At 36.3% G+C, this 26,040-nt stretch overlaps 1 protein-coding gene across 3 annotated transcripts in view; it reads right to left on the reverse strand.

The window, feature by feature from the left end:
• Positions 1 to 26,040, reverse strand: part of SEMA3E (semaphorin 3E) — a 260,812-nt gene that overhangs the window by 46,757 nt on the left and 188,015 nt on the right. For all 3 annotated transcript variants that reach the window (XM_046668802.1, XM_046668801.1, XM_046668803.1), the window contains exon 5: positions 445 to 538. In XM_046668802.1, the coding sequence (XP_046524758.1) occupies positions 445 to 538 (94 nt within the window). The remainder of the gene's footprint in view (positions 1 to 444; positions 539 to 26,040) is intronic.

The raw sequence follows: 26,040 nt of genomic DNA on the forward strand, positions 1-26,040 counted from the left end.
GCAGCAGCGGGAACAAAAGAAAAAGATTGGCGACAGATGTCAGCTCAGGTGTCAATCTTTAAAAAGAAAAAAGTTCCCCTAAAGACACAGAGTATTTAAGACATAAAGAATTAACATATGTTAAAATAGTTTAGTTTTTTAAATTTTCATAAAGTATTCATATAATTGCATTTTGTGAATAATCAATGGCACAATACAAAATATCTTACTTAAGGTATTAAGCAGCAATTTGTGTTTTCAGAATGAGACACCCATGCTTCACAGCAGCTACACTTATTTTAGTCAAATTGGCTCAAGTCAGCATGGCTTGAAATTTAATATCACTGCCCCCAGCACCAATAAAAGGATATGACAAAGCACCATATATAAAGAAATATCAAAAAACTAACTGAAATTTCAAAATCAATATGACTGCCACCTGATGTCTGCAGCGACAATAATTACCAATTAAAGTAGAGGTGAAGGAGGAGCTGGGATCAAAAGGACATCTGCCCCGTCCTCTCTCCCATCTGTGTGATTCCAGGTGAAACAGGGGATCCTTGAAAGAAAACCAGAAATGTCTTTATGAATATTGCAATTTTAATAAGAATGTAGTTGCTCAGATAAAATATATTAAACCTTGATATTTACAAAATAGGTATTGTAAATAGGACACCAGTGAGTAACATCAAGCTATTTAGGAACAAACAGGATCTTGTAAATAAATACATGGGTTTTGCAGGCCCATATGGGTTTTCTCCCTCCTCCCCAAAAATATGCAGGTGATGAAATGAAAGAAATTCCCAGTGTTTATCACTTGATCAGACAGTATTAGTCATTCGGAGATGTGTCAGTTAAATATTCCAAAGAAATGGAAACTTGCTGAAAAACAAAACAGAAGATTCAATGATAAACACGGAAATGGGCTTTTATTCCACAAAGGCCATTATTGATTTTCTGAATAGTCTATAAAAGAAAATGATACAATTTTCTATCAGTAATTTGGAACATTTATTTCCAATCATTTTTTATTCTTCATCACATATTCTTTTTGTAGACATCTAATATTTAATAATTTAGAGAATGATTACTGCATAAATAACTACTTGAATATACAGGTATAAACAAATTTCAATCTGGCCTCATACAAAGGAGATAATTGAAAATAAATATTTCCATGAAAAACCACTACTTTATGGGTTCCTATTGCAAGCACATAACCACAGAACTTTTCTCTGAATGTTCTCATATTTCAAAATTCTCATTAATGGATATTTTTATAATCAATTTCCATTAAGTGTGTCATAAACGGTCTGGGTAAAAGAAAATAGTTTGAAAAAGTGACAATAAAAGTCAATATTGAAAATTTGTAGGAAAAAACTGCTTTGCAATAGAATATTGTTGATACTGCTGACTGTGGCATCTATGATAACCCTGCCCACCTGTGAATCATGAACCTATAACAATCCTAAATCCTGACTAGCCTCTGAGAGTTGCATGCACTTTTCTGGAACTTGATCTTGACTTTCGTAGACATCCCATTTACTCCAAGTTATTTGTTTTGTCCTTATTTTGGCATTCTTATTTGACACACTTTCCTTCTTCTCTCTATGATAGCTTAAAATCGCCATCCTGATCCTGCCATTCCAAAATCTTTCCCGTAAATGCGAGTTCACATGACCTCTATAACTCTCCAGTCTTATATTCAGAATTGAACCAGAGCTTATAGAACAAATGTGGCCTCCTGGTCCAGAAGTGTGGCTAAACCGATATTTTAAGTCAAAGAAAGTTTTACCTATTTAGACACTTTACACAAATTAGTAGAGAGCAAGAATGCCAGTAAACAATTTGAGACATTTTTGTGTTTACTTCCCACAGATGACAAATTTTCAACAACATGAGAAGAAAACATTCGTTCAAAGGAGCTAGAATTATTGGTCTGCCCAGCTAACACTCATGTTGAAAGGGTTTCATGTAAATTTGTGAAACAGATCCATAGCATTATGGAGAAGGAAGGGATCAAGTGTATGAATGTTATTCTGGTTTGCCCCTTTAGTCACTGCCACTTTACAGAATATTTGAAAAAAATGGGTAGGATACGCATATTATATTTTTTCTAATACAGTCAAATGTCCAAATGTTCAGTTATAGAAAGCTGTTGAAGAGATATACTGAACCGCTTTCTTAAAGCAAGTCTTTCTATAGCTTCAAGCCTCTCTGAACTCAACTTTTTATCTCTAATGAAGTTGGTTTATCTAACGAGTATCATTAGACACTTTAAACACTACAATTGAAACTGCAAGAGAACAAATACATTTCTTCTTTATTCAAGGAAGTACAATATATTCATTTAAATTCAAACTGTCAAGTGGGTGAAACAGATAGAAAACGCTAACTGTAAGAATGCTAAGATCAAGAGAATCTCGGATTTTGAAGAACTGCAAAGTTAGATCAAGGAAATGAAGTGACAATTTCTTAGAAAAGTCACAGGCTTTCATAAATATAAATCATAACCTAGGCTTCTGAGGCTATTGTTGATTTGTGAATTTCAGCATGTTTCTGAGATACCAAGTATCTGACATATCAGTGTCTTCAACTTTTAAGAGAAGTAAATTGAATCTACTGGAAACTATTCACAAAGAAGCCTACAACCCTAACATTTTGAAAACAAGTAAGTGGAACCCAGAATCATCCTGGAATTTTTAACTATGTATGAGGCACAATTCTGTGCTATACGTAAATCTATTTGAGTCTGTAAAATGACATGCTCTTTTATGAAACCTCAAATTTGACATTGAGAATACATGAGTAGTGAATATTGAATAACTCATATATTCTCAGAGACCTATGCTTCAGGTCTGACACAGATGTACCGTGACTGAACCCTTCCCATCTTTCTCTAGAAGACTTCAAATACCTCTCTCTCATTTGTTTGATTAATGGCTAATCACATAAATGGCTACCTCAACAAATAATTATTTAAAATAAGGAACAAGCTAAATTAAAAATTTTTGCTTGCTTTTTATATCACTATTAAGAACCCATATTTGTGAATAGCTTAAAGGATAGACATATCTATCATTTTAATTTAAAAAAATGCATGTGTTGTAAATATACACCTACGTCAAATTATCACAATGCACACATATCTTACAATTTTATTTGCTAATTATACTTCAGTAATGCTGAAAAAAATGCATGTATTCTGCAGTTTATAATTTTTCAGGCCACTAATCATTAAAAAATAGATAAAACTATTGGAATTTCCCTGCATTAGATAAGCACCATTATCTTTATGTACAAAGAGAAGAAAGGTCCAAATTTTTAGAAGATATAGTCACTTCATCCATATATAACACTTGGTTAATAATACAGTCATGCACCGGATAACAACGCTTCAGTCAATGATGGACGGCATACACAACAGTGGTCCCATAAGATTAGTATCATATAGCCTAGGTGTGTAGTAGGCTATAACATCTAGGTTTGTGTAAGTGCACTCTATGATGTTCACACAACAACGAAATCGCCTAATGATGCATTTCTTAGAACATATCCCCATCACTAAGCAACACGTGACTGTACTCTGGGAGTCAAATAATACAAAAGTGGACAACACTGTCAAACTGGATTATAGATTGTGATACTTCTTAAATTTGAGGACTATTGTAATGTGTATTTTGTAGACTATAATATTTGTAACAAAACAATGACAGTTGTTTTGGACACTTGAAAATTCTATAACTCCTCTCACTTTGCATAGGTCTTCTTTGACCCTGTCCCCAAACTTGGCTGATTGTTAAGGGAACATTTTAGTTACTAAATTAAGATGTCATTACATAGCACAGAAAGCTCTATATTTATTTTTATTAATCAGAACATATCTTACCTCAGGAGTGTAATACAGGTGCTGTCAATACCTTTTATTTAAATCATTGTATGCCTTTAAAACAGTAATATTGTATCCCTGCTTTTTATTTTATTTTTGAGTTACTAAGTTGTAATAAAAATATGTTGCCTTCTTTTTCAACAAAGGCTATCGTGATGTTATTACTAAAATAACATTTGATAGTAAAAGCTAGTAAAGGGTTGACACTTTTCCTATGAGTGACTTGAAAGTCTAAGCATGGCTATGATCACACGCAACTTTACATTACTATTATCTGGAGCCCAGCCTCGTTTGTTGATAAAAGCAATAGCTTCATCAGAACTGTTCAGTGAATTTCATCTAGGCACATTATGTGCATCATACCCTTAAAGCATATTTGGATGACACCTCAGAGCAGTTACACAAAAGAAGTCAACACAAGAATAGTTAAGAACATGAAGTTATCTTTCACTTACTAAATCAATGCTTTATGACATTGTAAACAAAGAAGTCTGTGGTTAAGGCTAATCAACCCTAGAAATGGTTTGCCTCTTTTATAAACATACTCAAAACTCACATTTTTTTACCCATCAGTCTTCGTTAATAACAAGTAGAGGATTTCCATTGAATAAATAATGAAACGTAAAGTTCAGGAAGGTAATTTCTATTAGAGATAATATGAATATTAAAACTATATTTCTCACCCAATTATATTGCTCCTCCCCAAACTTTCCACCATACCTTCTGAAATCCCTATTTCATGATAAGTAAATCCCTAAAACCACGCTCAATTTGCAACATGTTTCAACACCTCTTTGCCTTAATTGCCTAAGCTCCCATATTAGGCATAATTATGGTGCCTCAAATATGTCCACACCCTAATCCCTGGAATCTGTGAAGATCTTACCTTTCATGGCAGAAGGGACTTTGCAGATGTGATTAAGCGAAGGATCTCCAGATGGGGAGATTACCCTGAATTATCTAGGTGGACCCAAGGTAATCACATGAGTCCTTAAAAGAGTCAGAGAAGAAGATGTGATGATGATAGCAGAGAATCACCAGAGTGATGTAGTGTGGGGAAGACTAGACCTGCCATTCATTGCTGGCTTTGCAGATGGAGGAATGTGACTATGAGCCAAAGAATGTGGATGGTTCTCTAGAAACAGAAAAATACAAGGAAATGGATTCTCTCCCTAGATCTTCTGGAAGAAATGCAGCAGTGTTGACAGCTTGATTTCATCCCAGTGAGAATCATTTCAAAACTTCTCACTTACAGAACCGTGAGATAAAAAAATTTGTGTTCTCCTAAGCCACTAAGTTTGTGGTAATTTGATACAGCAGCCATAGAAAACTAATGCAGCTCCTATGAAGGTATTGCTTCCTGCCCAAAGGGTTTTGAATGGTGGCTCTCTTTTTACCAAGACTCTATATTCCGGAAGACAATATTAATATTATTCAGGCTCCTGTCGTCCAAATTCCAAACTAATACACAATAAATCATTCTTATCAAGACTCATGGCATGCATCTGTGTAATCCTTTCAACATTTGTTGCTAACATCTACACCTCATCCACCTTCACAACCACATCCACTTTCACAGTGTTCTTCCACATCCTAAATCCACCTTTATGCTGGATAATTTCAGTGTCCATGTGTCCAATTCACAACCCAACCACTTGGTTCCTATCTCCGCAGGGACAATGGCTTCCAAGGCCACTAAATTTCAGCCACAACATCATGGCCCCACCATAGACCTTAGCATCCAGTGCAACTGCTCAAAGGTGGAATAATAAAGCTTGAATGTTCTGTTGACAGCCTATAGCCTCTCACCCTTCCAGCTCCTCTATATGGTTATTCACAACGATATAAATATTTTCTGACCTCATACAAACCTCCAGAGTTGAGACCCCTTTATCTTTTTCAAAATGTAAAAGTCCTTTGCTGTCTTCTCCCCCTTAGTCAGCCCTCACTTTGTCCCTTGTTTTCTCATTAGTGTGCCTGCCACCCCCATTTTTAAACCTACGATACTGATGATGGTTAGAGAAAACCATACAAAAATGTAAAACAATCACTAACAGCCGGTGGTTTTGACTCAGCCGTCAAAATTACCAAGGAATTTATACACTTCCCTGTTTATGCCCTTTTATAACTCCTTTGAGCAGTTATTTACTCAAACACCCTAACTTATGATCTCTCTCAACACTAGGCAGACAATCTCACACCTTACGTTTGACGGAGAAAATAAGTTTCCATCATTTTTAATTATTAAATTACATATGTAATTATTTTTTAAAAAGATCAATGTTGCGTGTATGTCAGGTCCTGTTCCTGGAAAAGGAAGCACAGTAGTAAACAAAAGGAAGCGCCCAGCCCCATCGCTCTACTGTTCTCATAATATTATCCCCAATAGACTGTTCTCCCTTGTTTTTACTGTTTCTTTCTGCAATATTCACCACTGTTGCCTGCTCCCTAGCACTTATTTGATTCACTCCTTTACCACTTATCGCCTTAATTTTTTTTCTTCAGCAAAAATGGGTTTATTTGGGATCAGCAAAGAATTGCAATCCGGGGTCTACAATTATGGCAAGCCATGTGCACTCCTGAGGAGCAAGAAGGGGATGATAAACTCTTTCATAGGGGAAAGAGGAAGTTGAGAGGGCTACTGTAAACAAAATGTGCCTTAGAGGAGACTGGGAGTTCAAAGCGTCACGGCGTTTCATTGGCTGAGTTGTGACAGTCTCTCATTGACCGAGATTTTGCTGAGCAAGAAGAGAAAGTCTTTCTTGTCCCTCTTGGGCTCTGCAACGGTCAGAGGGCTGATAGCTCTGCCTTCTGACCTCCTAACTCCATTTTAAGTGAAGTTTCTTTTCATTAATTTTCACAGTAATCTTATTTTTAATTTTCCCACACTCTTCTTTGCCTGTTTTTTAAACGGAGAAGCCTGTCTTTATTTTACAGATGCATGTCTGATCAATTCCCCCTGAAAGAATAAACCAGATTTTTAAAAATTTTTATTGAGATTATGATAGTTTACAACCTTGTGAAATTTCAGTTGTACATTATTGTTTGTCAGTCGTGTTGTAGGTGCACCCCCCTCATCCTTTGTACCCACCCCCCAACCCCTCTTTCCCCTAGTAGCCACTAATCTGTTCTCTTTGTCTACACGTTTGAATTCCACATATGAGTGGAGTCATACAGAGATTGCCTTTCTCTATCTGGCTTATTTCACTTAACATACTACCCTCAAGGTCCATCCACGTTGTTGTTAATGGGATGAGTTTACCCTTTTTTATGGCTGAGTAGTATTCTATTGCATGTATATACCACATCTTCTTTATCCAATCATCAGTTGATGGGCACTTAGGTTGCTTCCACATCTTGGAGATTGTAAATAATGCTGCAATGAACATAGGGGTGCATAGGACTTTTGGAATTGCTGATTTCAAGTTCTTTGGATAGATACCAAGTAGTGGGATGGCTGGGTCATATGGTATTTCTATTTTTAATTTTTTGAGAAATCTCCATACTATTTTTCCATAGTGGCCACACCAGTTTATATTCTCACCAGCAGTGTATGAGGGTTCCTTTTCCTCCACAACCTCGCGAACATTTGTTACTTTTTGTTTTGGTTATTTTTGCCATTCTAACAGGTGTAAGGTGATATCTTAGTGTAGCTTTGATTTGCATTTCCCTGATGATCAGTGATGATGAACATCTTTTCATGTACCTATTGGCCATCTGTATATTTTCTTTGGAGAAATGTCTGTTCATGTCTCCTGCCCATTTTTTGATCAGGTTGTTTGATTTTTTCTTGTTGAGTTGCGTGAGTTCTTCATATATTATGGAGATTAACCCTTTGTCAGATATATGACTTGCAAATATTTTTTCCCAATTAGTAGGTTGTTTTGTGTTTCAGTCCTGTTTTCCCTTGCTTTGAAGAAGCTCTTTAGTCTGATGAAGTCCCATTTGTTTATTCTTTCTATTGTTTCCCTTGTCGGAGAAGACATAGTGTCTGAAAAGATCCTTTTAAAACTGATGTCAAAGAGTGTACTGCCTATATTTTCTTCTAGAAGCCTTATGGTTTCATGTCTTACCTTTAGGTCTTTGATCCATGTTGAGTTTATTTTTGTGAATGGTGAAAAGGAATGGGCAATTTTCATTCTTTTACATGTGGCTGTCAAGTTTTCCCAGAACCATTTGTTGAAGAGATTTTCTTTTTTCCATTGTATGCCCTCAGCTCCTTTGTCAAAGATTAGCTGTCCATAGATGTATGGTTTTATTTCTGGGCTTTCAATTCTGTTCCAATTGATCTGTGCACCTGTTTTTGTACCAGTACCGATGCTGTTTTGATTACTGTAGCTTTGCACTATGTTTTGAAGTCAGGGATTGTGATGCCTCCAGCTTTGTTCTTTTTTCTCAGGATTGCTTTGGTAATTCAGGGTCTTTTGTTGCCCCATATGAATTTTAGGATTCTTTGTTCTCTTTCTGTAAAGAATGTCATTGGGACTCTGATTGGGATTGTGTTGAATGTGTAGATTGCTTTAGGTAGTATTGACATTTTAACTATGTTTATTCTTCCAATCCATGTGCATGGAATGTATTTCCATCTCTTTATGTTGTCATCAATTTCTTTCAGGAAAGTCTTGTAGTTTTGGTTGTATAGGTCTTTCACTCCCTTAGTTAAATTCACTCTAAGGTATTTTATTCTTTTTGTTGCGATTGTGAATGGTATTGTCTTCTTGAGTTCTTTTTCTGTTAGTTAGTTATTAGAGTATAGAAATGCTACTGGTTTATGTAAGTTAATTTTATAGCCTGCAACTTTGCTGAAGTTGTTGATTATTTCTAATAGTTTTCCAATGGATTCTTTGGGACTTTCTATATATAAGATCATGTCGTCTGCAAACAGCGAGAGTTTTACTTCTTCACTCCTTATTTGGATTCATTTTATTCCTTTCTCTTGCCTAATTGCTCTGGCCAAAACCTCCAGTACTATGTTGAATAAGAGTGGTGATTGGGGCCGGCCTGGTGGTGCAGTGGTTAAGTACAAACATTCTGCTTTGGTGGCCCAGGTTCACCAGTTCAGATCCTGGGTACAGACATGGCACCACTTGGTAAGCCATACTGTGTTAGGTGTTCCACATATAAAGTAGAGGAAGATAGGCATGGATGTTAGCTCAGGACTAGTCTTCCTCAGCAAAAAGAGGAGGATTGGCAGCAGTTAGCTCAGGGCTAATCTTCCTCAAAAACAAAAAAAAAAGAGTAGTAGTAGAGGGCATCCTTTCCTCGTTCCTATTCTCAGGGGGATGGTGCTCAGTTTTTGCCCATTAATATGATGTTGGCTGTGAGTTTGTCATATATGGCCTTTATTATGTTGAGGTAATTCCTTGTATCCCCGTTTTGTTAAGTGTTTTCATCATAAATGGCTGTTGGATCTTGTCAAATGCTTTCTCTGCATCTATTGAGATGATAATGTGGTTTTTATTCCTCAATTTGTTGATGTGATGTATCACATTGATTGATTTGCGGATGTTGAACCATTCCTACGTCCCTGGTATGAATCCCACTTGATCGTGATGTATGATCCTTTTGATGTATTGCTGAATTTGGGTTGCCAAAATTTTGTTGAGGATTTTTGCATCTATGTTCATCAGTGATATTGGCCTGTAGTTCTCCTTTTTCATGCTGTCCTTGTCAGGCTTTGGTATCAGAGTGATGTTGGCCTCATAGAATGTGTTAGGAAGTGTTCCATCCTCCCTAATTTTTTGGAATAGCTTGAAAAGGATAGGTATTAAATCCTCTCTGAAAGTTTGGTAGAATTCTCAGGAAGGCCATCTGGTCCCGGGGTTTTATTATTTGGGATGCTTTTGATTGCTGTTTCAATCTCTTTCCTTGTGATTCATCTGTTCAGATTGTCTGTTTCTTCTTGACTTAGCTTTGGGAGATTGTAAGAGTCTAAGAATTTATCCATTTCCTCTAGGTTATCCATTTTGTTGGCATATAGTTTTTCATAGTATTCTCTTATAATCTGTTGTATTTCTGTGGAGTTTGTTGTTATTTGTCCTCTTTCATTTCTGATTTTGTTTATTTGAGCTTTCTCTCTTTTTTTCTTTGTAAGTCTTGCTGGGGGTTTGGCAATTTTATTTATTTTCTCAAAGAACCAGCTCTTTGTTTCATTGATCCTTTCTACTGCCTTTTTTGTTTCAATAGTATTTATTTCTGCTCTGATTTTTATTGTTTCTCTCCTGCTGACTTTGGGCTTTGTTTGTTCTTTTTCTAATTCAGTTAGGTGTACTTTGAGATTGCTTATTTGGGACTTTTCTTGTTAAGGTGTGCCTGTATTGTGACGAATTTCCCTCTTAATACAGCTTTCGCTGTATCCCATATGAGTTGCTATGGCATGTTATCATTTTCATCTATCTCCAGATATTTTTTGATTTGTCCTTTAATTTCTTCAGTGATCCATTGGTTGTTCAATAGCCTGTTGTTTAGTCTCCACATCTTTGTCCCTTTCTCAGCTTTTTTCTTGTAATTAATTTCTAGCTTTATAGCATTATGATTGGAGAAGATGTTTATTATTATTTCAATTTTTTAAATTTATAGTGGCTTCCCTTGTTTCCCAACACATGGTCTATCCTTGAGAATGTTCTGTGTGCTCTTGAGAAGAATGTATATTCTGCTGTTTTTGGATGGAATGTTCTATATATTTCTATCGAGTCCAACTGTTTTAGCTTTTCATTTAATTCCACTGTTCCCTTGTTGATTTTCTGTCTGGATGATCTGTCCGATGATGTGAGTGGGGTGTTGGGGTTCCCCTACTATTATTGTGTTATTTTTGACATCTTCTTTTAGATTTGTTGATAGTTGTTTTATGAACTTTCATGCTCCTATTTTGGGTGCATAGATATTTATAAGCATTATTTCTTCTTGATGCAGTGTCCCTTTGATCATTATATATTGACCCTCTTTGTCTCTCTTTACCTGCCTTATCTTGAAATCTACTTTGTCTGATGTAACTATTGTGACACCTGCTTTATTTTGTCTGCCATTAGGTTAGAGTATTGTCTTCCAACCCTTCACTCTCAGCCTGTATTTGTCATTGGAGCTGAGATGTGTTTGCTGGAGGCAACAAATTGTTGGATCTTGTTCTTTAATCCACCTTGCCACTCTGTGTCTCTTTTTTCTTTTTCTTTTTTTTTTGAGGAAGATTAGCCCTGAGCTAACTGCTGCCAGTCCTCCTGTTTTGCTGAGGAAGACTGGCCTTGAACTAACATCTGTGCCCATCTTCCTCTACTTTATATGTGGGATGCCTATCACAGCATGGCTTGCCAAGCAGTGCCATGTCTGCACCCAGGATAGGAACTGGGAACCCTGGGCCGCCAAAGCAGAAGACACGTACTTAACTGCTGCGCCACTGGGCCGGCCCCCCATGTCGCTTTATTGGAGAGTTCTATCCATTTACATTGAGGGTGATTATTGATGTATGATGGCTTAATGCTGTTGTTCTGTCACTCATTTTCTGGTTTTCCTGCATTTCCTTTGTTTCTTGTCCTGTGTGTTTTGGTCTACCCATTGACTTCTGCAGTTTCTTATGCTGTGTTTCTTAGTTTTTTTCTTACTTATCTTTTGTGTCTCTGTTCTTCTTTTTAGTTTAGTGGCTACCCTGGAGTTTGTATTCAGAATCTCCTGCATAGCATGGTCCATTTTCTGATGGCCTCTTATTTCCTTAGTCTCAACCGATTCAGTCCCTTTCCTCCTCCCCTCCTAAGTTATTATTTTCATATCTTATTCCAACTCGCGTTGTGAGTTTGTGGTTAAAGTGACATGATTGTCTTTGTTTTTGGTGTTTTCCTTCCCTTTAGCCTAATGTTATAATTGAATATTTGTTATCCTATTCTGATTCTACCTGTCTCCTTACTCTGTGTTTGTGACCCCTTTCTCCCTTTTTTTCTTTTTTCAGGTATGCGGACCTTCTTGAGGATTTCTGGTAGGGAGGAGGGTCTCGTGGCTATGAAGTCCATCAGCTTTTGTTTGTCTGGGAAAGATATAATTTCTCCCTCCTATCTGAAGGATATTTTTGCTGGATAGAGTATTCTTGGCTGAAGATTTTTATCTTTTAAAGTTTTGAATTTGTCATTCCAATCCCTCCTAGCTTGTAATGTTTCTGCAGAGAAATCCACTGAATTCTGACTGGGATTCCTTTGTAGGTTATTTTCTCCTGCCTTGCTGCCCTAAGTATTCTTTCTTAATCATTCATTTTTGCCAGTTTTACTACTATATGCATTGTGGTAGGTCTTTTTACATTGACAAATCTAGGAGATCTGAAAGCTTCCTCCACACACATTTCTCTCTCATTCCCTAGATTTGGGAAGTTGTCTGCTATTATTTCTTTGAGCACGCTTTCTGCTCCATTCTCCTTCTCTTCTCCTTCTTGAATACCTTTAATTCTTATGTTGCATTTCCTCATTGAGTCGGATATTTCACAGAGATTTTCTTCATTTCTTTTTAGTCTCAGTTCTCTCTCCTCTGTCTGGAGCCATTCAACATGTCTATCTTTGATTATGCTGATTCATTCCTCTATGGTGTCCACACGAGCATTCAGGGAATCCGTATTTTGTTTTATCTGTTCCATTGTATTTTTCATCTCTAGTATTTCTGATTGATTCTTTCTTATAGTTTCAATCTCTTTTGTGAAGTAGCTCCTGAACTTGCTGAATTGTTTCTCTATATTCTCTTTTATTTCATTGAATTTTTTTATGATAGCTATTCTGAACTCATTGTTGTTTAGTTTATTTATTTGTGCATGCCCAGGACTGAATTCTGGGTGCTTGTTATTTTCTGTCTGGAGATTTGATGAATTTCCTGATGCTGGAAGTAGAGGTTTTTCCCATTATGATATTATTTGGTTGCAGTTACAGCCTACTGCCACTGGATGGGGGTCTAGAGCCATGTATTCTGAGGCCTTCACCGTCAGTCAAGATGGCACAGCAAAGCATGGGGGTGGGGCTTTTTCTCTTTCACGCAGTCCCCGGTTTCCCAATTAGCTCTCGCTATCTGGTCTCCTGGGGTCTTGGCTTGATGAGATAACCACATGCGAAAGCTTTTGCCCCATTAGAGGGCTTCCCTCCAGGCTGCAAGGGTGCTAGGGAGTCCTGGGTGATCCTTCAGATGCACAACCCCTCCCCCACTCCTTCCCTCACAGAACCTCCCACACAGTGATCCCAGTCTTTAGGGGAGGGAACAAAGTTCTCTCTTACCCCATTCTGGCTCCTCCGAGGGGGGCTCCAGCCTCTCTGCCTTCTGTCATTTGGCTGCTGTGACTCTTCAAGGACTCCTGTGCTGTTAGGATATTTTCTGCTGGAATGTGGTTGCTCCTTTTTGTTGTATGTTGGAGGGGAGAGAGTCCTGGGTAAGCTCACTCTGCCATGATGCTCACGTCACTACTTATCACCTTAATTTTAACACAGACTCCTGAGAAGTTGCCCACCCACCCGTCTGAGCCTTGACTCTGCTGCCAAAGAGTTCTTTCTGAAATGTGAGTTTCCTTTTATCATTCCCCTGCTTTAAAATCATCCATTGACTTCCCATAGCCTCCACAGAACAAAGCCTAAAGTCCTTAGGGTTTTACGTAAGAGACTTTATCCACAGGTACTACTTTATCTCTAAAAAGCCACTCTTACAATCTGTGAATTAGCCATTCTGAACTGCTCGCGGGTTTCTGAACCTCTCTTACTTGGGGTCATTAATGTGTTTAGACTGGTATTGCCCATATCATATTAAAAATTCAGCACAGACCTATCACCCCCAGGAATCCTGGTCTGACTCCTTGGCCTGCCCTTGTATCAATTCCTTTCCCTTTTTGTGTCCTCCTGTATCACTATACGAATCCTTCTTTTATATTGTTTAACTTCTCTGTGTTATAATTGTCTGTTTGACTCTTTTCCCTACTGATTTGTGGAGTTTCCTTGAAGAAACTGCCTCTCTGACATCTATTTGATTCCCTTTATCAGATAAAATACCTGATGCATAATAAATGCACAACTATTTATGGTGTTTGAATAAATACTACCTTTCCAGAAACAAATTGTTTTATCTCCTTTCTTGTGTGGTCCTTGCCTATTTTCTTATAGATCTAACACAACTCACAAAACATAGCTGTGGATAGGCATGTGGATTTGAAAACAGACAATATGTACAAATTATGCTATGTTATGTATGTTGTACATGCTTTCTTTGTGCTGCCTATATAGCAACGTCATGGTTCTATTTTTTCCTATATTTTGATTCCCATTGGCTTTAGTAAAACTACATTGTTAAAACAACTAAAGGAAGAATAGATATGTTCTTAATTTCCCCAGCTAAGATACACTAGTAATATATTTTTATATACTTTTACAATTTATGATGGACTCTCACCAAGATTAATATATTAAAAGTTAGGATGAATATAACAAAATTTCATATCTCATGGAAGGTATTAAAAATAGAATCAAATATTGAAGAACTATAAAGATGATTTATTTTATCCCTAAAGATCTTATTAATAATGATATGTAATTTGAAGTAATACAGAGGGGTGACATGGTGATGCAGTCAAACGACTCTCAGTTAGGCCCCCCTTTTTCCCACATAACTTTTTTTAAATGAGAAAATGGTATTCTCTTGATACTATGGCACATGGTCATGAAACGTCAATACAAAATTGGGAATAAAGACAGAGTTCTTAATTTTTATTAAACACCAACTTGACAGTAGTTTTTTAGTAATTTAATTGATCTTTTGCTCCATGATTTTAGAGCAGAAGCTTTGTTTACCTTGTTAAGCCAAATACAACAGAAAGAGACATTGATCCAATTCATCTTAATTCTTAAGGACTCAATATATTATTTTTGCAACTTTATGCAATTGAGATGTGGAAATTGTTAAAAAGAAGTAAAAACGAAGAAAATTCACCATAGACTGAATAGTACTGATATTGTGACAGATAGCAGTCAAATTCCAAATTTTCCTTGCTTTGCTTGTTTTGCACAGATCAAGCTAACTTCAAAATTAACTAAAAATTCAAGAATGAACTTTCCCATATTATTCTGAGAGTTCATTGTGGTCTTAAAGGCAGTGTTTGATTTAGTGTACAACCCAGTAAATACTAAAAGGCAAGCAATATAATTTTCTTCCATGAAGTGGAATTCAGCAACCAAGCCAACCAGAAAACTTAAGGGATGATGACATTGTCAATGACCCTAAAGCAATCAAGTTTATGGTTCAAGTAATGTATAATGCTGGTGTTTAACCCTATTGAGAATGTTGGTTACTACTTACATTGACTTTCCATTATCTCTGTTTTAACAGCTGGAATTTCTGTCTGAATAATGTGGCTTAAATTTATAAGACATCGCTAGTATTAACAATGTGGGCAGGACTTTGTGTTTCAGTGTGACATGGAGAAGTTTTTCAATAGATCCTCCTGTGCTTGAGGGAAAGCAGGACATTTACTTTACAAATGTGGGCAGATGCTTGTGCTCTTCAGAAAAATATTTGTAAAGAATAAAGAGTAGCTCTTGTCAGGAGAATTTTCCCCTTTGGGTCTTGAGGAGAGCCCTCAAAACCCAGAAAGTTGACCCATAAGCAATTTTCAATAGGTGTGACTCATTGCATATGAGTTATTAAATGTGATGCCAATTAAATGAAATGAGTTTCCTATTAATAAATCAGCTTCATGAACTAATACTATTTTTGCCCTCAGGGCCATTGGAATATTCTGTAAGATATCAAAAGTAAACCAGAACATTACAAATACTATAAGACAAAACAATAATCACCTATTTTAGTAGTTATTTCTAATGGTGAGATACAAAGTAAAATGTACAAGGCTCATACAAATGTATCTGTGGAGAATGAAAAATATTTGCCCATAAATGTCTAGAATAGATAACCATAATGTGCACTTTAATTCTTTACACAATAGTTATTTAACAATTTGTATCACAAACTAATTTTGAATGTGATTCATTATACCTTTTGGTTTTTTTTCCTTTCTTCTGCCAAGCAATAAAAACATTTATGAAAGAATATTTGAAACATTTCCCAAAGATTGAATAAACGAGAAGAAAAAAACCAAAAAGGGAGTAAAGTTGTAAGGAAATGTTTTCACTTTAAGGCTAACAGTTTTTAATTACTTTCTCTTACTTTTTTTTTGTCTAAAAGTACTACATTGTACTTGTATAATACTCTAAAATTTAGGAAGTATTCTTGCATATATTATCTCATTTCACCCTCAAAATAAGCCTGTGAAGTAAGACAAGCTCAATCATATTGTTCATAAATACTATTTTCTTTTTATATGTGAGGAATCAGAGGCAGGGTGAGGCTTTGCAGGTTTCAGTGAGTGTCTTCTAACTTCCAGTTCCCTATTCATTTTACAGTACTACCCATTCTATCCACCATGGTAAATGGAGAGGGGTGTACATGTTTGTGCTGCTGGGCATGGCTGAGTGTGTTTTATAAGGTACTTCATGCATAATCAAGGTTAGAAAATGTATATTACGATTTTTTAAAGAAGAAAAACATTTATTTTATTATAATTTTGTTATTTATTTATTAATTTATATGTTCAAATGTTCTACTTCCTTTAATATTGTTGGAACAGCTTACAGATATTACCAGAAATTTTAAAGTAAAATTCTAATTCAATTGTCTTGTCTTGAATCTTTAAATAAATATTTGCTTAAACCTATATTTGAAGGCAAAATTAATCTTTTCCTCTCTTTTGTGTATCCTTTAATTATTACTTCAGGATCCCATTCTCTTCCTCACCCTAAGTGCCCTCATCTTACACTAGTATTCTCTTAAATGCCACACTGATAGCTCTGTCTAGCAGATATGTATGCTTGGATGTACTAGAAGTATTGGAAGCAAATGCTCTTCAAACTTTATTATGTTGTCCGGAAGCATGCTTTTACTAGAAAACAGCATCATCCTTGCTGCCTACCTCTTCCTTGTCACCATCTTAAATACAATCATGTGTCTCTCCCTCTGAAAAAGCCTTTAGTGCTTCCTCATTCTTAGAAAGCCTAACCTCTAGAATGGCAGTCCAGGACCTTCACTTTTTGATCTTGGGCTTTATCCCTCATGACTCACACCATTCAATAAAAACTCCAGCAGCACAAGTTGATTGACTTTCTTTAAAATTTGTATTCATGGGGTCTGGCCTGGTGGTGCAGTGGTTAAGTTCACATGTTCTGCTTCTGTGGCCCAGGCTTCGCCGGTTTGGATCCCAGGTGCGGACATGGCACGGCTTGGAAAGCCATGCTGTGGTAGGCGTCCCATATACAAAGTAGAAGAAGAGGGGCATGGATGTTCACTCAGGGCCAGTCTTCCTCAGAAAAAGTGGAGGACTGGCAGCAGATGTTAGCTCAGGACTAATCTTCCTCAAAAAAAAAAAAAAACCAAACAAAAAATTTGTATGCATGATAATGCCCATAGCTCTTTGATTACACTTTCCTTTGGGAAAAAGGAATTCAATTCATCCTTTCTCTAGAACCCAAATTCCTACTTAATGAGAAAATGATGTTTGGAAAATGACTTCGATGATGTTCTGCAAGACTTCTCCAAGCAAAACTTCTCCCATGGACTATGCAATGTACCTCTTTTAGCATTATTTCCATTGCATGTTTTTATGCATAAATGTGTAATTCAACAAACATTTAAGAAGCCTACTATGTTCTAAGCATTCAGTCAATACTGAATTTATGAAGCATGTTGCATGCTACTCCTTTTCAACCTCATAAAACCTAAGCAAACTACCCTCTCTAATTGTCAATTTAACAAACAGCAAAGCCAAAAAAACAGGTGACTGAACCCAATATATAATTTAGTAATATAGCCTAATTTTTTTCATTAATCAATATATTAACTATATTTCAATAACTAGTAACTACATTTCAATAGTTGAATCAGGTTAGACAAATATATTATTTCAATGGCAGAAATAAAATAAGGTCTCTGATACTATCTTCTCATAAACTAGTAGGAAGAGGAAGAAGAAGAATGAGAATAGGAATAGGAATAAGAATTTGAATAAGAATCAGGATGTTTTACAGGAGAGTTAATCCTAAGTGGAGATAGGAGAAGTTGTGATTTGATCTTGCTCAAGTCCTGTATACTCTTTCAACTTCAATTTAACCACTTGTAAAGAAGAAGAAGTAATATGTTCATGCTGCTCTCTCCTATGACTGTTGTGAGAATCAGAGGAAGGAATGAATAGAAAGGCCATTGAGAAACTACAAAGACTAGAAAATCTGAACAGATGAGGTAATGATATATGAAAAGAAAATTTATCTCTTACAAAGCCAAGTGTTTGTAAATCAATATTTAATCCCAAACCCAATGGTGCATAAGGCAAAATTCAGCATTTTGTTTTTGTTGTTCTACAGTTAACTTTAAAACCTTGTTCTATATTATTAGAAGCCAATGTGGCATAAGAATGCACATTAATATGGATAGTATTTCAAGCACTGTGGATAAATGATGGATTATTCAATAAATGGTGTTTAGACAACTGGGCTGCCATCTGGAAAAAAATAAAGTTTGATTACTACCTCATGTCCTATAGTCCTGTAGCCAAATTCCAGATTGGTCCACAATTTACACATAAGAAATAGGATTACACAAGGAATAGAAAAAGACCTAAACATTTTGTATACAACCTTGGGTGTGGGAAAGCCATTTTAAAATAATACATAAAACCTAGAAGAGATAAAAAAAAAAGTGATTGATAAATAATACAACTTAAACCTTTTAAGAAAAAAATCTTACATGGAAAAAACCAAAAACATTTTTTTCATTCAAATAAAAAACATAGTCTTTCTTCCTTATTATATAATGAATTTAAAAAATGGTCTAGGGTCATAAATGTCCAAAGAGGTCTTGGAATATCTATTCATTCTACAAAGCAAAGAAGCTATCAAAACTACTAGTGTTCTATCACAAAGACTTAGATGTCAACTTGAAGAGGTATCTACTGGACAAAGATGGGAAAACTTCTTCATCAACAAGGAGAATAACTGCAATGGATTGAAATAAGCCTAAATAAGCCAAAGACTATAAACAGTTGAATGTTGGCAATATTTACTGGAAATATCCTGTAAGGCCACGTTAGAAAACGTCATATTATAATAAATATCTAGTTCAAGATTAAGAAAAGAAATTTGGTATTTTAATTACTTGAAAAATCAGCACAGCCAATCTTCTTATAATTATGGCATTGGTTCTAATTTGACTCATTTGTGTTTGATTTTGGAAAAAGTCAAATTTAATGTGATAGAAAATCCAGCACATATGTCTAGTCAATCCCTGCCTGGACTATCCAGTGAATCCAACTTTAAGCTTATAACTCATATTGAAACTGAAACATCATTCCACAATAAATTACTCACATAGCTTACTTTCAATCTCTTTACATAAACAAATTATATAATAGTCAAAGTAGGTCTATATGGAAAAAGGCTGAAGAAAATAATGCTTTGCCATAATTGGCATCATGGTCTAGATTTCATAATTTCAGCTGCTTAATAAAATTCCAAGAACTCTAGTGAATGTAAAAAAATGACTGGCTTTTTTTTGAGCAGTTATGGACATGCTATCCTGTATAGATATTTCAGGGTGAATTTCACAGGAAAAAATAGCAGTAATAAGTATTCGTTGAGTATACAAAGGTGTTTAACTTCTAATATTCTCTATACACTGTATGATAAAATAATTAGTATCCAATAAGCAATTGGATTAAACTGTTTCTTAAATAAAATATGTGATACATATGACAATTTATATATGTGTATATATAATCAAAGTAAGCACATATATTTTAATATGTGAAATATTAAATAGGAGATAATATTAAAATATTATTTACTATTAATTTGACATTAATGGTAAAATATTAAATGGAAGAATGCTAGAAATAATCATGAATAAACATTTATGCATACTTCTGAAAATTTAACTGAAGGACGGAGGTAATTATTTAGACATTTACACATGAAAAGAAAATAACCATCTTGACGAACTACTTTTAAGATCTGGATTTCTCTTCTGCACCACTTTTCCTGTCCACCTTCTCTGGGTTGACTACTCTCACTGTTATTCTGACCACACACAATGAAGCAAGAGTGAAAATTCTTTTTTAAGGACAAAGATGCTTTTTATAAAACTATGACTATCTGCTTTTCATGGGAAGGAAGTCATAGCCCCTTTTTAGTATGCAGACAGCCTTTGGAGCAATTTCTTTTTTTGGAATTCCTGTTCCCTTTCACTTGGACACATTTGAAAACTCCTCAATCCTATGAGTGTTCCTTCTGGTGACTGAGTCATACATGATCACAAAGGACCACAGCCATGGGTAGAGAAGAAAGAAAAGAATTGCTGGTAAAAGGAAAAATAAATCCACCATCTGCACAGTAAGAACTGGACAGCTGGGAGGGAAAGGACGCTTTCTGTAACAGCTGATTTGTCATTCAGCCCTGGCTGGAACCAGACAGCTCTTGGAGTTAAGAGTGTCAACAAAGGAAATTTTGGAAAGTAGGGTTAATGAGTAAAATCTTTCATGGTTATTAGAGGATTAGGGATTCTTCTATCAGAGGACTAGGTTAAGGGATTCTTGGCTTTTTCTCTGGGAAAGAGGAAATATGCATATGAGGAAATGTATCTACATTGCAGTATCCTTACATAGTTAGAGAAGAGTATTCCAAAATTATTTTCAAAGTCAATAACAGCTAAACTCTTTCTGATTTTATGATTTCCAGGCGACGCTCTAACCTGCTGTATACTTGATCTGGGAAATCTTGCTCCAAGACCTATAAGAGTATATGTTCCACCTTTCTTCTTGCATCTCATTTCTTCTTTTATCAAACCACAAAAATTAGCTTATTACACAGAAGGAAAAGGGACCTTAGCATGTTTTATTTTCTTGTATGATTATTCTGGAGGCTCATGCCTGTAGATATACAGTCATGTGTCATTTAATGACAGGGATATGTTCTGAGAAATACATCACTAGGCAATTTTGCCATTGTGTGAATATCATACAATGTACTTACAAAAACCTATATGGTAGAGCCTACTACATGTCTAAGCTATAAGATACTAATCTTAGAGGACCACTATCATATATGTGGCCCATTCTTGACCAAAACATCATTACATGGTGCATGACCGTATAACAGAATAGAAAAGAAATATTATAAAATTAAAGAAGACAACTAGCCTGTTTTACTAAGACCACATATACAGATAACAGAATGAGGAATAAACACAGTATCTAACTTATGTGCCATATGACATCATTTCAATGTGCACTTCAATTCAAAGTGCACTTCACTACTCTGTGCACAGCACTGTGCTGGGTGCTGCAAAGGTAATAACAATTCATTTCTGCAGAGCACTTAAGATAACAAAACATTTTTACCTAAATATTGTCCTTTAGTGCTTATCACAAACCTTTAAGATAAGTATTTAAACATACAGTGAGCCTCCAAAGAACACCTGAGGTCAGGAACTGTGTCTTCCAGGCTCTAAATAGGGAAATACAACTAGTACAATGAATACCTCAATGTGAAAAGTCTTATAATGAGGTACAAACTGTTATGAGAACAGGAAATTGGAACCTGATTCTGGTTCTAGGGGTAGAGTGGTCCGGGCTGAGAGAGGGAGTGGTGATATTCTGAGATGTTTTTCCAAAGAAAACAAACTGAATCAAGATTTATATTAGGAACATTCTCTATGTCTCAGGGGTTGTGGTAAGAACACTGCTAAGAAAATTTATTTCATTGTTACTACAACCTTATGAGACAGATAATTTTATCCTCATTTTATAAATAAAGTTTCTGGGGCTTAGAGACATTAAGAAACTTATCCGAATTCACACAGCTAGTAACAGGAAGATCTAATTCCAAAGTCTCTTAACCACTCTTCTATGGGAAGGCATTCTAGAAAGAGATAAAAGCATTTCATTCAAGGCTTATATAAAGGAGTTGGCCAGAAAATCAGCAAGTAGCCCTGACTGACGGTAACCAAATTTGTACAGGGGAAATTTAATAAGTGGCAGGGAGAGAAGACTGAAAAAATACATTAAAGCCAGACTGTGAAGAAGAGTGGCTATCTGAGATAAGGCATTTGGACTTCCCTCACTCAATGTGCAACAGTAAATCATGAATGTTTTGAAAAGAGCTATTGTTTAGCAAGGTTAATTTGACAGAATAGATACAGCTAGATGGAAGAGCAAGTGAGAAGTGTAAAAAAGCTAGTAGAGGCAGTCATGGATAATAATGCTTCTAGTAGAAGGAATAGAAAGTGGAATGGATTGGAAAGATAGTTTAAAGATACAGCTGAAAGAATTTTGTTACTTAATTGATCTGGAGGAAAGCTGGTTGACAATACACCATTGAGGGTTTAAGCATGGATAAAAAGGAAAAGAGTAATAGCTTTTAACTAGATAAGGAGCACAGTAAAAAGGAATGAAAGAATAGGTTTTTAAGAAAACATCATAAATTTCATATTAGGAATATGTTTCCAATTTATTGATTTGGATACTTTTTAAATGACAGAAAATAGAAATTTGATATAGAATATCAAAAGATATGTTAGGACTAGGAATTCAGATTTGTGAGTGAACATGTGATGACAATAATTGAAGCCAATGGAGAGTTAAAGGAATGAGATGCTGCTGCTGCTGCTGCTAACTGACAATTACATAACACTTATTATCTGTCAAGCATTATTCTAGGTGCTTTACTTATATTACTCCAATCCTCACAACAGCCCTATATATGAAGTGTTAGTATAAGCTCCATTTTATGGAGAACACTGAAGCATGGAGAGGAAGAGTGACTTGCCCTAAATTACAGAGCCGGTAGGAGACCTGGATTAAGCCCACAGGTATGGAAATATTTTATATATACATCATTGCATCACTATCATTAGTTTCTGTTGTATCCTTCTAGACAGAAAGAAAGACACAGCCCCGGGTGCTGATGGTGGTTTAGTCTGGGAAAGAGATTGAGATTGGGGAAATGTCGAAGAAATACTTTAAATTTCTTTGACTTTCAAAGAACTTTCAAGTTCTTTGACTTTCTTACACAAAGAAGGTAAAGACTTGTATGATTATAAATGATTGACATTACTTCATTACTTACATATTAGATCAATATATCATTCTGGAGGAAAACATAGAATAAAAATATATAAAGGTTGAAAATAGTGATTTTCCATAACCCTGCTATTTAGAGAGAACCATTGTTGAAGTTGTTATATTTTCTTCCAGTCTTTACAGCACCTTTACAGCAGCTCTTATTTCATGGAGCTCGTGTTATATTGAGTTTTACTTGGATGTCAAAAAAATGATATTACATCCTCTCTCCATTTCTTTAAGAAATACTTTTCAGTCTCCAGTGCTATGACGCTTTAGGTGCAGAAGCTCTTCTTCAGCCCTGCTGTTCGCTGATTCTTATTTAGATATCACTAGAGTGAAGAGGTGTCTACCAGCCTGGTTTTGTCTTGACGTAAGGTAAGAAATTCTCCATTTAAGTATCTCAGTGTCCTCTTGGCTCCTCTTACTTCTGTCCTCTCACATGTTTAGCTGATGTAAACTTTATATTATCTCAACGGTGATTCAGCTGCCTGAAGGAGAAGGATACCATCCTACATCAAATCCTGAAAGGAAAACATGATCAGGGCAGTGTTTGTTGACTTGGTTGTTTCCTTCCTTCTTGTGTTTCCTAAAGCTGCTACAATGGGGAGTCAGTTTTTTGTGTGTTTTTCTTTTGTTTTATAGCCTTTTGCATACAACTTTATGTTCAGGCTAGCCTCTACATCATGTGAGTAATGTGTATTCATCGAGCCTCCTTCCAGATGCTCCTGGCAAGGGCCTGGGAGTTTGCCAGAAACTTCTCTGCTTCCCATGAGGACGTACTGCTCTGTCAAGTAGTACTAGTTAACCTTAAGCACCTTCCTCCAATCTGGTTCTGCATCATAGCTAATAAAATGTCCTTGAACTTTCTAGCATATGGTAGCACTCTCCTCCTTAGTAGCATATGTTGATGCAAGTTTTCCACTTTGGTAAAATCCTTTTAGTAATTTCAATAGAAAATCAGCAAGTAGGTGGTTCTTTAGACAGAGGGAGTTCTCTGTATTGGACTGGACCCAATCAAGAGACAAAAAAAAAAAAAATGATAGTGAGTTAAACAAGGGACATTTAATATAAACCATTATTAAGTGATTGGAAAGCTAGTACAAAGATGAAATGTAGGCTGAGGCCGGAAAAACTTGGAAGGGACCTTCAGACCTCACTGAAGAATGTGTGCTTGCATGCCACTGGCTGGTGGAGAAGCTCAGAGTGTTACCAGGTCTGAGCTGGTTCACCATCCCCAGGGAAGTGGAACAACCCTCAGGAACAGAGAGAAAGTCACACATGCACAGGGGGAACGTGGCGTCAGAGAGGTCTTCCTCTGTAGAACCTAGTATACTGGGGTGGCATGGGTCTGGGTGGCTCACTGGATGGCCAGCTCTACAGGCCCACAGCCTGTGTGGTGAGGGCACAGGGAAGCAGCAATGTGCACTGGCTGGGGCGCAGCCCCACGTGCTCTCAGGTTCCCATGCTGCCTCTGCCAGAACTGAGATCTATGGCCAGATGCTGGAGAAAGTTGTGTGTAGCATACCTCACACAGAAGAAAACCACAGTGGCTGGGCAGTGGAGAAAAAAGTGCATTCTCCAGAAGGCTGGTGAAGGAGCCATATCTGAACCAAGGACAGCCTCTTCCTTCTGGAATGTCTCTCAGTGCCACCAACTGACAAAGTTTAGCAAACTTAAACCAGCTTAAAAGCAACTGACAAGGGACTATTACATCTGCAGAATCCCTTCCCCTTTGTCACATAACTTAACCTAATCACGGGAGTAATATCACATCACCTTTGTGGTATTCTATTGGGTAGAAGCAAGTTACAGGTCCCATTCAATCAGGGGGAGCGGATTTTACAGGGCAGGGGTCATGGGCTCAGCTTAGAATTCCACCTACCACAAACTGCATTATTCGTAATCATTAAAAATGAGAAATGACCCAAATGCCCCTCAATATGTGAATGGATAAGCAAACCGTGATACATCCATACTATGGAATACTCTTCAGTGTTGAAATGGAACAAACTACTGATATACACACTACTTGATGCATCTCAAGTGCTTTACGCTAAGTGATAGAAGCCAATCTCAAAGTTTACCTACTGTATGATTCCATTTAAGTCACATTCTCCAAAATTACAAAACTACTGGGGCAGATAATAGGTCACCAGTTGCCAAGGGCTGGGGGGCAGGTGGGAAAGCTTGACTGCAAATCCTGTAAGTGGCAGCGGTTACCAGGATCTAGGAGTGTGTTAAAATTCATAGGGTAAATTTATCAAATAAAAGTGAATTATACTGGATGTAAGATTAAATAACAATACTTTGAAAGAAACAAACAAAAAAAGTTTGTATGTTTTTATGTTCCCACCAGAAAGAAGCATGTAAGAGTTCCTGACTCCATTATATGTTTTTAGTGAATAATTTCAATAACAACTGCCAGGATTATGTTGGGCCAGAAGGAAACAGAGATAGAAATGACAGTTTCTTCTCTAGAGACACTTTAACATTAATATAGAAATCACAATTCATAATTAAAGCTTGTCTTAAATGCAATGAAAATCCAAAGGAAAAGCAATTAACTTCACCGGGTGGAGGTTGAGATAAGTATTACAGAAGTGATCTACGAGCTCAGTCTTGAAGGATGAGTTAGAATTTTCTAAGCAGAGAATAAGGATTAGAGTTTTTCAAGTAAAGGGATCAGCATGAGCGAAGACATGAGCAAATGAGTGAATATGATGTCTTTGAGACATGGCACATAATGCTGTGATTGCCTCACTGGTCTCTTAGAATAAGGGGGTCATGAAGGTAGTGCAGGATCTGCCTCCTCCCCCTGTCATGGAGATGCTCCCTCTGTTATCCATCTAAATTTTCAGAGTTATATTACTAAAGGAGCTGTTTTCCCACAATGTCTCTAGGAAATTATTGTACTAATGTCCAGTAGGCAGAGGAAATATGGATGTAGAGTTCTGGATAGAGGTCAAGACTGGGGATAAGATTTGGGAGGCAGCAAATAGATAAAAGATAAGGC

This window comes from Equus quagga, chromosome 8 (assembly GCF_021613505.1).
Source record: "Equus quagga isolate Etosha38 chromosome 8, UCLA_HA_Equagga_1.0, whole genome shotgun sequence".
In the NCBI taxonomy this organism is placed as follows: domain Eukaryota; kingdom Metazoa; phylum Chordata; class Mammalia; order Perissodactyla; family Equidae; genus Equus; species Equus quagga.